This window comes from Brienomyrus brachyistius, chromosome 7 (genome assembly GCF_023856365.1).
Source record: "Brienomyrus brachyistius isolate T26 chromosome 7, BBRACH_0.4, whole genome shotgun sequence".
NCBI classification, from domain to species: Eukaryota; Metazoa; Chordata; class Actinopteri; order Osteoglossiformes; family Mormyridae; genus Brienomyrus; species Brienomyrus brachyistius.
In genome coordinates this window covers 18,545,449-18,559,417 of record NC_064539.1, presented here as the reverse complement: position 1 = coordinate 18,559,417, position 13,969 = coordinate 18,545,449, and the positions used below count along the sequence as shown (strand labels likewise).

Here is a 13,969-nt window from a genome sequence, read left to right as displayed (position 1 = left end):
TGCTGTTCAGGTCCAACCAGACGCCTGTCTCCCTGGCGACAGACGGTCTTCCTGGGGGAGATCCGTAGACCAGTTTGTAACACAGTTTGCAGATTTCCCTGCTCGGACTCATCTTAATCGGCTAATTACCAAGTCTAGTAGGTGTGTCTGAGCAGGGAAATCTGCAAGCTGTGCTGAAAACGGGTCCTCCTGGACCGGAACTGGGGAACCCTGCCCTAGATGTTCCCCAGGCGGCTAGGAGATACGATCCCTCCAGCGTGTTCTCGGGTTCCCCCAGGGTCTACTCCGTGGGGTATGTTCCTTTGGTGCCAGTCCAGGTGGCATCCTTGTGGGATTTTGGAAGCACCTCAGCTCACTGCTCTCACCCTGAAGTTTCAGCAGCTTTTCCCCAGTGAAGACGCCTGGTTTCCCCTGCATGTTCTCACCACCTTGTTTTGTTATTTATCCGTAGCTCATGACCGCCGGTCTCTGGCTGAGGATGGGTGATATAGATAAGCTGGTAAACCGCAAGTGTCGTTTTACAACCTAGCTCCTGCTTTATCACCGTTGATTTTGTCTCGGGTTCCCCCTTGCCAATCATGAACCAGATCTGAAGGCGCTAACACTCCTTTACTAAGGTCAGACTCCCTCGTCACCTGGCAGGAGTGTCCCATGCTGTTTGCAGAGAGTGCTCTAGCTTCTGATGCGCAGGGGGGGCGATTCTCATCTGTGCCGCTTGGTATGGAGTTTGTTGAAGCGCGTGCTGGAGATGCTGGTCAGGTGAGGCCAAAGAACATCATCTGCAATGGCAGAGCTGTCACTCCTAGCCCCCGTATTGATGGCTTTCCAGCTGTGGTGTGATGTTCTCTCTATGGGAATTACGGATGAGGGAGAGAAGACCAGAACAACCAACACAAACTGCTGCATTTGTACAGGAACACGATAGCAAGAAAACCGGGAAATAGTTTATTTTGTGTGTGTGTTTAGTCAGATTTTTATTACAACGTGGGGACATTTGGTCCCCTCAATTTAATAAATGTTATCTTGTAGTGGAGACCATTTTGAAGGGGAAACTCAATAAATCTATAACTCAATCAATATATATATATAATGTGCCTGCTATCAAAAATCTAAAAATGCAAAAGTCCTACATTTTCTTTGGTTACCTATGGATAAGGGTTAGGACTGGGTGGGGGGTAGGGTTGCCCTTGTTGGAATTAAGGTTATGCCTATAGAAATGAATGGATGGTCCTTAACGGTGAGCACTTCATAATAACCACCATGAATTTGAATCTCCCATGCCTGATGCAAACACACTCACTCTTCCTAACCTGTCTTCAGATCAGGGAGGGGGGGCCCTCTGCTGTATCAGTGCCAAACACACCCTGCCCCTCCCCTACTCCTCAGACCCACATCATGTGGCCTTCCATGACAACTACCACCTCATTAAACCTCATTAAAAGCCCTCTTCCCAAAACCACTCGCACCTTTGCTTTGAGTTCCGTTGTGCATGTCGTCATGGACTCTCCCCGTCAACATGAACTCCACTGACCAGTGGCACTGCAGATGTATGCTGGTCTTTCGCCGCACTGATGAAGGGCTCATGTTTGTGCCCCGGATGCAGGCTTTTTGTGATGAGCTGGAGACGATGATCCAGGACCAGCTGAAGAAGGGGAAGAATCCCACCAGCCTGTTGGCTCTGCAGCAGATCGCCGACTTCATGACCACCAGCACCCCTACGATGTACCCGGCAGTGCCACAGGGGGGTATGGCCGCCCTCAACATGAGTGAGTACAGTCAGCCCGCATTCTTCTTTGAAGTATTATTAGCATGCCTGGGGGGGGGACCTTGGACCAGACTTTTTTTTTTTTTTTTTGTTTTTAGTTCCTCTCCTCCATTTTCTTCTCCCTTTTCTCTTTCTTTCTTTTTCTTTCTTTCTTTTCTTTCAATTCTTTATTTCTTTGTTAGCGATCATAATATTGCATCATTGATAAAATCAGGTTAGTTTTAATTAATCATTTTATTGGATTTTAAGGGTTATCCGCATGACCTCTTTTCTGCTTTGTACTTATTTTTCACTTCCATGGTAGGACATGATCATGGAACATTCTCTGTCACTGTGTGGCACACTGCAGAGACCTGCGAATTAGGAGCGTTACAAGTCAGATTTTTTTTTCGTCATATGAACCCGTAGACGGTGTTAGGCTTCGCAGTAGCGCAGCTGTCATCTGCTACACCCATTGAGAATCGGCACACGTGCGTGCTAAGGGAGCGAATGGTGTACCGCATTGGTAACACCTCACCATCTGGCCACTTGGAGAAACGTGTTCTGCTGAAGTTCGTGCCGGGTACATGCTGAAACGTAGGCAGCCCCTGTCTGACAGAGCCTCCCACATCAACTGGCGCCAGATGTTGCGGATTTGTCACATTACGCAATCACTGCTGGCACGAAGTACAAAAGTGATGCAGCTCGTAGGTCATGGCCGGACTTTGTCGCAGTTATGAGTGCATTACTGAAAACCAGTCTGTCTGGTCAGCCACGGACTTATGTTACACTAAAACTGGAAATGTAATTCAAATACACTTTTTAAAGATGAGCGAATGCTATTTTATGCTGATGACACATTGAATGAAAAAAGGTTTGTTGGCCATTAGTGTGAATATTCAGAGGGAAGGGGAATTAAGTGATGTTTATTACTAAGTTAGCAAATGTTGGAGTTTTAATGGTTAGCTAAGTCAGCATTAATAGTCTAACCTGGTTTAAACTGTTAATCTTTCAGTTAGAAACTATAGCTAGCATACACTCTCTCTCTCACACACACACACACACACACACACACACACACACACACACACACACAGGCTTTCCTCTGAGTACCCTGGCTTTCTCTCAAGGTCTACAGACATTATTACTATTACGCTATATATATGATGACCTAGCATGCCATGGGGGGGTACCCCCCCCCCAATGACCCTAACCAGGATAAGTGGTTAGAAAATGGATGGATAGATATAGTAGTACACTTAAAATGCCGGTGGACGAAGTGAAGCGGTTATAGTACCTGTTTGGCTCCTGCTGTCGATCACACTGCTCTGAAATTTATGGTTGTGTGTCATTTCCAAGCATGAATCATGCCATCTGCCTCCTACCTAATCACTAAATATACTTTGTGAATATTACAATGACCGTATGACCTACAATAGTGTGGACTTCAGTGGTTTATATGACATGACCGAATCACTCCATATATTAAATTTGACTGGCTATTGTGAATTGATTTTTTTTTTTTTCTTTTTTTCTTTCTAAACCCAATTCCTGAATATCGGTAATCGATGGCTTTGAGTGTTGAGTTGACTGCACTCATTCCATTTTGCCACTGGCAGGTCTGGGCATGGTGACCCCAGTGAACGACCTCCGTGGTTCCGACTCCATCGCGTACGAGAAGGGCGAGAAGCTGCTGCGCTCCAAGCTGGCCGCCTTCTACCGCCTCACAGACCTCTTTGGCTGGTCGCAGCTCATTTACAACCACCTGACGGTGAGTAGCTCCGACACGTCAGCAGGAGACGGGTGAGACGCGTGGTGGGTGGGATTAGCATGCTCTGTGAGACGGTCACACACGGCGAATGCGGCATAATCCCGCAGACTGTGGGTTTGCGGCAGTGTCTCTAGAATTTAATGAGGACTTTTTTTTTTTTGTGTAACTCCATCCTGCCAGAGATCTTTCAGAATGCTAGGCAGCTTTTAAAATTGTCATTTTTAATTTTTTATTTATTTTAATTTTACGAGAATCTTTTATTTAGTTTTCATTTTTATTTATGGTAGTTTCTATTCACCTTTTTTACAAACAAGTGGGGTATTTCATGTGGTTAACAGAACATTCTAGAATATTGTGTCAGAGTACTATCTAGCAAGTGAGAGTGTTGGTAGGAATTGTCCTTGTGTTTTGTCTTTTCTTTTTTTTTTTGTCGTTTTCCCCCTGGGGGATTTGCAGTCAGGTGCCTATGCACGCTGATGCTATCTGCTTGGTTTGTCTTTCAGGTCCGGCTGAATTCCGAACAGGAGCGTTTCCTGATTGTCCCCTTTGGGCTTCTGTACAGTGAGGTCACAGCTTCCAGCCTGGTAGGTTCCTGTCGTCCAGTATTGTTGGCAGGGCAACACGGTTCAGTAAAGAGTAAATTAAAAAAAACACATCGCCAATGTCGTCATATGCCAAGGGCGGCCAGTCTCATCCTAAAAGGGCCAGTGTGTGTGCAGGTTTTTGGGGTAACCTTTAGGTCAGCTGTTGAAATCCAGGTGTGAGGACTCTTCAGCCAATCAGTCCTCTAATTGGTAATGTATACTAAGAGTAGGACTTAAGCAAGATTAAGAAAAAGCATAATAGACACATACCAGTGTATACATTTAAGTATGAAACCGAGTGGGTGAAATAATAGTAGTAATTTCAAAGGACAGCCCTGATTCAAATGAATACATCGCTGATTTACAGACGCTCCTCTACTTACGAACTTTCAACTTGCAACCTTAGTCCTCTTCGTTGGTATGTCTGAAAGTCCAAATTATGTTCGTTGGGCTCCCATTTCCTGTCCGCAACATATATATATATATTTTTTTTATTCGCCAATTCCGCCTAGTACGCCTTCTGCCCGCTACTCCCATCGCGCAGCAGTGTAGCGTGCGTACTCCCAGCATCCTGATTCTTAGTACTTGCACTTTGAGATGAAGTGGCTTATGTGAAACATTTTTTTAAATGTTGAAAATTCAGTTAATCCAAGTTTAACTAACCGAACCTATGAATTATGCATTTCAATGGCTTGCAGGTGAAAATCAACCTTCAGGGGGAAATCATCGACAGGGGCAGCACCAACCTGGGGGTCAATCAAGCAGGATTCACACTCCACTCTGCCATTTATGCGGCTCGGCCAGACGTCAAGTGCATCGTGCATATCCACACACCCGCTGGAGCAGCGGTGAGGCCCCCACTCTGCCTTTCTGCTCCTCCTCCTGTCTCTCTGCATCTGTGCTAATTCTTCCTGTGTCGCTGGGACTTGCTTTGACAGATGGGGTTTGTTTACGGTTTTTTTTTTTTGTTTTTTTTTTTTTTTTAGGTTTGAATGTCATAAAATAACTGAAGTTCTTCATTCTATGTGCATTCAGTGTAGCAGCAATTGCATTTATAATAGGAGTTGCTGGAATATTTTTGCGTCTTGTCATGGAAACAGGAACATACCTAGATAGTACAATACAAAGTTTTAGACACCCCCCCAGTTGATTTCTGGCTACGGTCCAGGATAGAACCAAAAATGTTATGTAAATTTGATTTAACTGGAGGAAGAGGGCTTGAAATTTCTAATGTCACCGTACTGACCTTCAACTCTGCCGCGCCTTCCTGTTATGCAGGAAGTGTTGGGTCAGTGCCCGGAGCGATTCGGTGGCTGATGGAAAGCTGGCTCCTTGTGCCCTCAGGTGTCGGCCATGAAGTGTGGCTTGTTGCCAATCTCACCGGAGGCACTGTCCCTCGGGGAGCTGGCCTACCATGATTACCATGGCATCCTGGTCGACGAGGAGGAGAATGTGCTGATTCAGAAAAACCTGGGGCCCAAGAGCAAGGTATGCTGGAGGGGTAGCCATCTCGCTTAGTGTATTATTACATAGGGAACCGGTGACGAGTGAAATGAATTAACAAGAGTGTCCTGTAGGTTCTTATCCTTCGCAATCACGGCCTGGTCTCTGTTGGGGAAACCGTGGAGGAGGCTTTTTACTACATCCATAACCTGGTGACTGCTTGTGAGATTCAGGTACGTATTCAGATCCTTACAAGTTCTGCTTGCAGTTATTTGTGCCAAGTCCTTTGGTTGCTGTTTTCATGTTTGCATATCATATAGTTGGTCGTGGTTTTAGTTTTTAAATAGTTTTTTTTTTTAAATAAATGTTGAAATGAATGTGTAGGTTTATAGCAATGTTTTTATATATAAGTAATATGTGTACCTCGGTGAGGCAGATATGTCAATGTCAACAAGTTACAAGCTAATCTCTCTCTGCATTCAACTTTAACAGTGATGTTAGTTATCCACATTAATTTAATTATTGATTATTTTAAAATGTATACAAGAAATCTATAGTAAAAAGACACAAAAGTCAAAAAATGGCCGTAGGCGGTTTGTATTGGGGTTGTAGCGCTGGTATTAAGCTGGTATTAAGCTGAGCGCCGCTGTGCCGCGCCGGACCCCTTCACAGGTGCGTACTTTAGCCAGCGCCGGGGGCCCCGACAACCTAGTCATGCTGGACCCGGGGAAGTACAAAGCCAAGCCCCGCTCCTACCAGATCACTGGCGATGGCACTGGAGCCCAGATGAAGTGGCAGGTCGGGGAGCAGGAGTTTGAGGCTCTCATGAGGATGCTGGATAACCTGGTAGGTGGGGGTGGTGTTTGGGGGCAAAAACATCCTATTACTAATACTATTCCAGTTGAAAGTCGCCTGTTGTTTTGTGTGACATATGGGTGTTGTGGCCTCAGTGTGTTAGGACACTGTGTCTGATGGGAAGGTTGCTGGTTTGAATCCCAGGGCCGGCAGAGTGGCTCCATAAACACCCAGTCGCTTCAGTGACTACCTAACCCTGCTTTTATAATCGTGCATCGCCTTGCATCAGTTACATCTGTTGCTGTGTAGTTCTTGTCCTCAAGGGCTTAAGTGTAATTTTTAGAGGATATGATACCTGGAATCCCAGCTAAGGTGAAAGGACTAAAAAGCTGAATTTCAATTTCCCTTAAACTCATTTTTATACCTCACTGATTTAATTTCTTTCCCTTCTATAATATCTCGTCTGTCCAGGGTTACAGAACTGGATACCCGTACCGGTGCCCTGCTCTCCGGGACAAAGCAAAAAAATACAGTGATGTAGAAGTGCCCCCATCTGCCGCGGGCTACCCCTATGCTGAGGACAGTGAGTCGGGCGCACGCTCCCCCCTCAAACACAGCTTTCAGAGGCAGCAGCGCGAGAAGACACGCTGGCTGAACTCGGGCCGGCCCGACGAGGCCGCCGAAGAGGGCCCCGATGGTGGCAGCCCCAAGTCGAAGGCTAAGGTGTGGGCGAACGTTACACACGATCACGTGAACCCGTTCCTGCAGTCTCTCTCGTCCGGTGTCTGCGTGCCAAGCTGTATTTCCAGCTGCTTGGTCTGTGCCTTCCTTATTGTTCGTAGTTAGACGTTCGGCTAGTGTGGGCAGCTGGCCGGCGCTTGAAGGCTCTGGGGACGGAACCCCGAAACAGAACTGTATTGTAACATTACTCTTAATATGTAACCTTGTAACGTTACTCTTGATATCTAACACTACCAGCCTTAGTCTCTGGACAGTGATAGTTAAAACTGCTTGAGATGGATCTTCTTTTAGAATTTAGAATTTCATTATTTTTTAATTAATTAAAATGAACTAATTTTATTTAATTGGCCTGAATATTTAGGCTTTTGTGTGTGAATTCTTTCTTAAGCAGTTTAGTCTTCCTTTTATTTTTTTTAACGCAATTCAGATAACCTCCCCCGATCCCTTGGATTCCCTGAAGGCTCATGCTCCCCCCCCAGCTGTCCAGATGCATGCAGTGTCGCATGTGTTTAGATGCATTGTGAGGGGTGGGGGAGGCGGGGGATGTTCACAGGATGGTGCAGTGGGAGGGGCCTGGACCCATAGTGGGATGTGGCTTGGTAGTGCTGCTAATCACTTTTACTTTGCAAATGTCGTCGTCTTGTTGATTGTTTCTTTTTGTCTTGCTAAAAGTAGTGATGTGCTTTTAGTGGAGTTACTCAGTCAACCAAAACTGCCTTTATTAGGGTGGGTGATTCAAGCAGTGAGTTCTGCATAGATTCTTATCTTTGACATGCTGCAATATTCGTGTGACTTAAGACAAAATGCTCCTAATAGATTTTCTATTAAGTGAAGAACCCAGATAATTCTCATAGTAACATGAAAAAAGAAGTTTACAGTTAAACTGCCTTTGGGATTAGCTAAATTGCAGTATTTGACAAACAATTGAAAGAGTTTCAGAAATTTTCACAACATATACATCGGTTATTAGGTGATGGATTAGAATTACCTCTTGTTAGGACATGATTGTATATGGCTGCTTTATTGAAGTGCGCTGGTTAGCATGTTAGCCTTCTTTGAAATCACTGTGTGTCCTTGTAGCCTCGTCTCCAATAATTCACCAATTCAGTGTGCTACTTTGCGAATGTTAGAGGTAAAACTGCTTAAGATCAGACCGATTTGGTATTGCAGAGTTACAGCTCACTTTGCTTATGACTTAAGGTTAATTTCCCAGACTGCCTAATGGTTTCAGTTGCTGTGGTGTTTATATATATATATATATATATATTTTCATTTATAAGTTTCATTTGGCTCTTGAACAAAAGTGCTGACTTCCTATAAAAGCTGCCCAAGCATGAACAAGTTTTAAAAATCGTTACACATTTTAACTCTTTAACGATTATCTCTAGTGGAAGGTTTATGTTGTGAGAGACTAAGCGTGATCTGTAAGTATTTCATGCCTACATGTTCATCCCATGAACTCTCCTAGCTGATCATCTCAAAGCGTCTCCTCATCAACTTCTGGTTTTCCATTCTACTACGTGGCTGCAACATTTTAAAGAGGAAATTAGTACATGTAGCTCATACTATGTTGACTAGACCTTACTTCAACTATTTCCATGAAAGTAAGTGCATACACAGTAATGCATGGGGGTGAAATCTTATGGGGGGGTAAAATGCACTTGCTGTGTGCGACTAACAACACTAAAATTGTTTCTTCTTTTGATTGAGTAACAGAATCTTAAGACCTCAGTTTTCCCATTGTTGTGAAGGTGAAAGATACTTTTAAGTTGTACACCTACAATTATGTTGCCAGTCTGTGTTTGTCTACCCACATTTTAAATGTTTGTCTGTCAGAACCTTTAGCAAAGAACTGTGGTTGTGGAGAATTTTTTTGTTTTATGATAAAACGATTAAAAAAAAGTATTTGCATGTTAGACTGGAACCAATTTAGAGAGGTGGCAGTCTCTCTCTCAGTCTGTTGATTTTATGTTCACAAAATCATTCCAAGTTGAGTAACTTTCTTAGGGACTCGCTGGCAGCGTCCTGCTTTATGACTTTTAAACTTGATGTCCTTCTGGGATTTAATGGGATTTACCAGCAGATAAATTTGGGGAAAATTTGGATCAGACTTTATATCACCGACTGACTCTGCCGTTTCAGTGGATTAGAGAGTTTTGAGAGCATGAGCTTCTGTAAGTCGTGGGCGACCGTTTTGTGTTCTGTCTCGTCTGTAGCCTGAGAAACAACTTTGGTGATGCTCACTCGTGCTTCTGTGTTGTTTGCTCATTTCCAGCGCTTTTAAAAAAAAAAACATCACCTCACCCGCCATGTTCACGTCATGTGATGCCTCCATATCATCATGTGATGCCTTCATGTCGTCTGTGGTTCTCATTTATCGGGACAAGTATCAATGATGATTTAATGGTGGCCAGTGTTCACTGGTTTACGTCCTGTTACCACCTGTATTATTTATCTGTGTTGTGATCAATAATGTAATTGTTTCCTATTTATTTTTAGTTTGCTGAATGACTAAAGGCTAAAACTGTCTAGTAACACAAAAATTTATACTGCCTGTTATTTATTTTGTAAAAGTTTAATCCTATTTGTGGTGCACTGAAGCAAGGCAAAACACTGGCAAGTTTTATTATGGTGAAATTATGTTCAGTATGAAGTTCTTCCCAGTAACATTGCTGTTGTAATGTTGCTGGTACAGTGCTGGGTTATACACATTTTAGGTATTCTTGGGCGAAGTTGCATTTAATTTGATAGGCAAAACTCACTCAAGCTTCCTAAGAATCATGGCAGACCCGGCAAATTCAGTATTTGGTGCTTGCTAGCAGAGGGATTTCACAGTGCCTCGTTATTTAAAGAAAGGGACAGCTTATTAAAATCGTTAGGCTGAAAGTTTGAGTGTTTTACACATGAAAAATGAAGAGCCGCTATAATTAGCAACAGTAATTTTTCTTGATGAATGGTATGTCAGTGAAGGACGTGTGCATAATTAAATCATGGCGCTATTTTTAAAATTGTAATTTTTGATCACCCTTAGCCCCTGTCAAAAGTGCAGTCTATTTACATTTATTCTGAGGAATTGGGAATGTTATTTTTAAGATGAATATTCAAGTTCACTTAAGTCCACACCTCGATAAATGGTTCCTAATAATAATAATAAAAATAATAATAAATAAGAACTTTATTGATCCCTGTACGGAAATTTACCTCATCTCGCTCTTCACATGTGGGTGAGAGCAAATTTGACAGCGAAACAAGATATTTATGATAGTTATTTATATAGTCCAATTAAATTTAAATTTCAACTTTAATTAAAGAGGCTGCATCATCATTGGTTCTCACCCTCCCTACCTATAAACATATTATCTCATATTTATTGAATGCATGCTCTTTTGTTAAGCCTGTATGTCCTTTTGGTTTCTATGTTAACTTGTTTGTTTCAATGCATTCGATTTACCGTGGTGATGACAGTGGACGAAGGAGGAGGGCCTACGGCAGACTGCGGTGGCCAATCAGTTTGTCCCGCTCAACACAAACCCCAAAGAGGTGCAAGAGATGAGAAACAAGGTCTGTGGGGAAAAAACTATATAGTTTTCTTCCAAATATACATAAAAGCACACTCATGCACCATAAATCAGAAAGCTAATAAATTATCGTGTACAAAATCTATACAGTATAGTAGGGCTGCACAATATCACATTGTGTAATAACTGTGATTATGCATTTTACTCGCGCCCACAATTTGGTAAGCAGATTCGTAGTGCGCCTAAAATGTATTAATCACATGTGTATGATCACTGTGTCATATCATGCAGTCCTGCAGTATAGTGCCAGTTTGTAGCTCTTTCCATCTTAAGAGGGCAGGTCTGTTGCTACATGCGGCTGCTTCGCTCACATGTTCCTTGACATGAAGCCCTCTACCATCCTGCTTTCTTTTGCTCCCAGATCCGTGAGCAGAACCTTCAAGACATAAAAACTGCAGGGCCCCAGTCCCAACTGCTTTCTGGGCCGGTGGTGGATCGCTCCTTTTTGCAGGTGAGCCGGCACGTTCTACGTCACTGCGTTCTGTCACAGTGTGGTTCCTCTATAACCCTCATCTGTAGGACGTGACAGTGCTGTTTGCTCACGGAGAAGTACGGTCCGGCAATTAAGTGGCAGGTGTCAATACGGGCTGAGCCGCTGTGTTGATTTACAGGTTTTGCATCTTTCCCTAGTCATTGGCTTCACAATCTTATAAATCAAGCATGAATGAAGCGGCAAAAGCATCCAGCCGCTTTTGGTGAACAGAACCATGAAAATAACAAACCATCATGTTGTGTGTTTTCAGAAACTTTTATTTGGTGGTGGTTGGTGACAATGACACAAATAACAATGATGGTAGCGATGATGATGATTATAATAATATTGATGATGGTAATATTCATTGTTTTATTGTTATTAGTTGGTAGTTTTTTAAGTTAGTAATTATTTCATAGCCCGATCTGCTTCTGGCTTGTCATGTTTGGGTTGTTACACTCCTAGTTGGAACATTCAGTCAGTGTCTTTAAATTAATATTTATTAATGTGTGTTATGTTGTGCAGACTGACTATTTATTGAGTGGGATGTTCCTTGGAACGTCTCGGGACTTTTCACACTTCCGTGGGACCAAAAATTGTTTCCTTTAGATTCGAAAATAATTCGGGCTTAAACGTTCAAAAGCTTCATGGTATGAGTGGATAAGCTGCCTTACATTCATCTGCCGTGGACGCAAATGCATAAAACATTTGTTGGAGACTGCATGCTGTTTGTATGACTGGATGTGTCTGTATGTAACCACCTTAAGGAGTCTACTGGTATTGGTGGGAAACTTTGGAAATTGATGAGGTTGCGGGCCACCTTGTGAACTGATGTTTGAGTTTGCATTGCAGGACAGCTTGCAGAATGGTACTTCCTGCCGTAACCCTAGGCCCCTCTATGGTTTGCCTTTGTTTGCCTCTAGGGGGAGCTAGTTACTGCCTCAAAGGCCATCATTGAGAAGGAATATCAGCCACGTGTCATTGTCAGCAAGACTGGACCAAACCCCTTCAACAAGCTGACTGACCAGGAGCTAGAGGAGTATCGCAAGGAAGTGGAACTCAAGCAGAAGAGCTCTGATGGTAATGAGCGAACATGGCACTTTGAAAGAATAATAATAATATTAATGAGGAAAACCGATATTTGTTTGCATATGATCGACGTTTGGGTGATGATTTTCAGTGAATTTGCTTTAGTAAGAAATAATTAAGATCTTAATTTCTTGAGAAGTGGAATGACGGAAATAGATGTACTAATGTTTGTGTTCTTCTACGTTTGTTCATTTAATGTCATCAATTTATTGCATCCATTTGGATTTGTATGAAGTCTTGGTTCTTTTTTCTGTACAGATTATAGACCGAAGTTTAGCCATTTCTCTTATTAACATTAAGGCTAGACTGCCAGGCATAAGCTATTCTTGCAATATCACAGACGGCAGCACAAATAATGTGGTTTCCTACAGGGTAATTTTGTTGGTCCAAAAGGTTCCCTTGCTAATAGTTATCCTTTGATGGGATTGGAACTGGCTTATCCCACGGAGTTATATTTGGGATGTGGAGATGTTTGCTTAGCATCCGAGTGCTTAGTTCCATAGCGTCCACCAGCTGGAGCTCCAGCTGGCAGAGGGAGAACCTTCTGCTGTATCCAGTACAGGGAGAAGAGTCCGGCCCAGCGCAGCTCTTTCTTCCCGGGGAGAACCTGGCCCCTGGCCCTCTTACGGTGCCCGTCCTTGCCCACAAGCATGAAGAGGGGGACGAACCTCTAGGCTTGACCAGTTTCACTTCTGTGCCTTCCTCGGATCCCAGCCGGGCAGAGGTGGGCCGAGACGGCATAGGCGCGGGGCACGCTGTCTCGGGGGAGCGGGCTCCCTTAGGGTCACCACACAAGGAGTTTCACTGCGCTGTCCTCCGTGCTCTTGGCACCAGCTTGGAGCTAAGGCTTCAGGCCCCAGGTATTGCAGAGTCCTCTGTCCTGCATTCTGGAGGGACTGCACCCCCCACCCCAACCCCCCTGCTGTGTGCCCAAATACCTTCTTTCCGTTTCCTCCAGTAATCCGTTGCCCCTGGTGATCCACTATTTAACTGTGGAACCCTAACAGACACGCTCTATAAACTTTTTTTTTTTTTTTTTCTCCCGTTTGAGACAAATGTTGCCAGTTCTTTGTCTGAAAGGGGATGGGAACCTCGTCATGTGGACCGTTGCTCCCTGGGGATTGTCTGTGAAGCTACTAATATCTATACTCTTCAATCAAGCGACTTTGGACATAATCCTTTTGGGTGACTGTTCCGTTCCTTGCGGGTTTAACATGATTCTCTGCGGTGTGTTGGGCGTACTTTAATCAACAGCTGTGTCCTCTTCTGCTCCCTGTACTTCTGTCTGGTGTTTGCACAACAGTCATTGTTTGGACCTGGGCTTTGTCGCTGAAGTCCTTTCCCGGGTCTTTGCTGATTCACAGTGTGTAACTCGGATAAATTGTGGTTGTGATTGTTAACCAATTATGAAATCTTTACGCTCAAGCAGTGTTTCCCAGTCCGGTCTTGGGAACCCACAGACAGCCCATATCCTACTGGGAATGTGGCAGGGAGCTTGGGGGGAGCAAAAATATGGACCGACTGCGGGTCCCCGAGGACCGGATTGGGAAACGTTGTGCTAAAGGAGTGCATGGCAGTTAGGGGTGAACCTCAATGGAAATTCTTACTGATGAGCTGTGGTTGTGTGGTGTCTTCAGACCAATCGCAGGAAGCTCAAGAAGAGGTGAAGGGTCCAAGCCCCACCCGCACACCCCCCAGCACCCCAGTCAGGTCGGAGGAAGGTGAGCTCTCCCTGACGGTCCCGCCTAATGC

At 44.0% G+C, this 13,969-nt stretch overlaps 1 protein-coding gene across 6 annotated transcripts in view; it reads left to right on the top strand.

The window, feature by feature from the left end:
* add1 (adducin 1 (alpha)) overlaps positions 1–13,969 on the top strand; it is a 30,630-nt gene that overhangs the window by 11,736 nt on the left and 4,925 nt on the right. For 3 of the 6 annotated variants that reach the window (XM_049018957.1, XM_049018959.1, XM_049018958.1), the window contains exons 3-15: positions 1,604–1,766; positions 3,364–3,515; positions 4,019–4,099; positions 4,798–4,947; positions 5,444–5,587; positions 5,677–5,775; positions 6,215–6,388; positions 6,809–7,060; positions 10,544–10,639; positions 11,018–11,107; positions 12,052–12,208; positions 12,775–13,077; positions 13,855–13,938. In XM_049018957.1, the coding sequence (XP_048874914.1) occupies positions 1,604–1,766; positions 3,364–3,515; positions 4,019–4,099; positions 4,798–4,947; positions 5,444–5,587; positions 5,677–5,775; positions 6,215–6,388; positions 6,809–7,060; positions 10,544–10,639; positions 11,018–11,107; positions 12,052–12,208; positions 12,775–13,077; positions 13,855–13,938 (1,945 nt within the window). The remainder of the gene's footprint in view (positions 1–1,603; positions 1,767–3,363; positions 3,516–4,018; positions 4,100–4,797; positions 4,948–5,443; positions 5,588–5,676; positions 5,776–6,214; positions 6,389–6,808; positions 7,061–10,543; positions 10,640–11,017; positions 11,108–12,051; positions 12,209–12,774; positions 13,078–13,854; positions 13,939–13,969) is intronic. The other 3 variants (XM_049018961.1, XM_049018963.1, XM_049018962.1) reach the window with 1 other exon arrangement.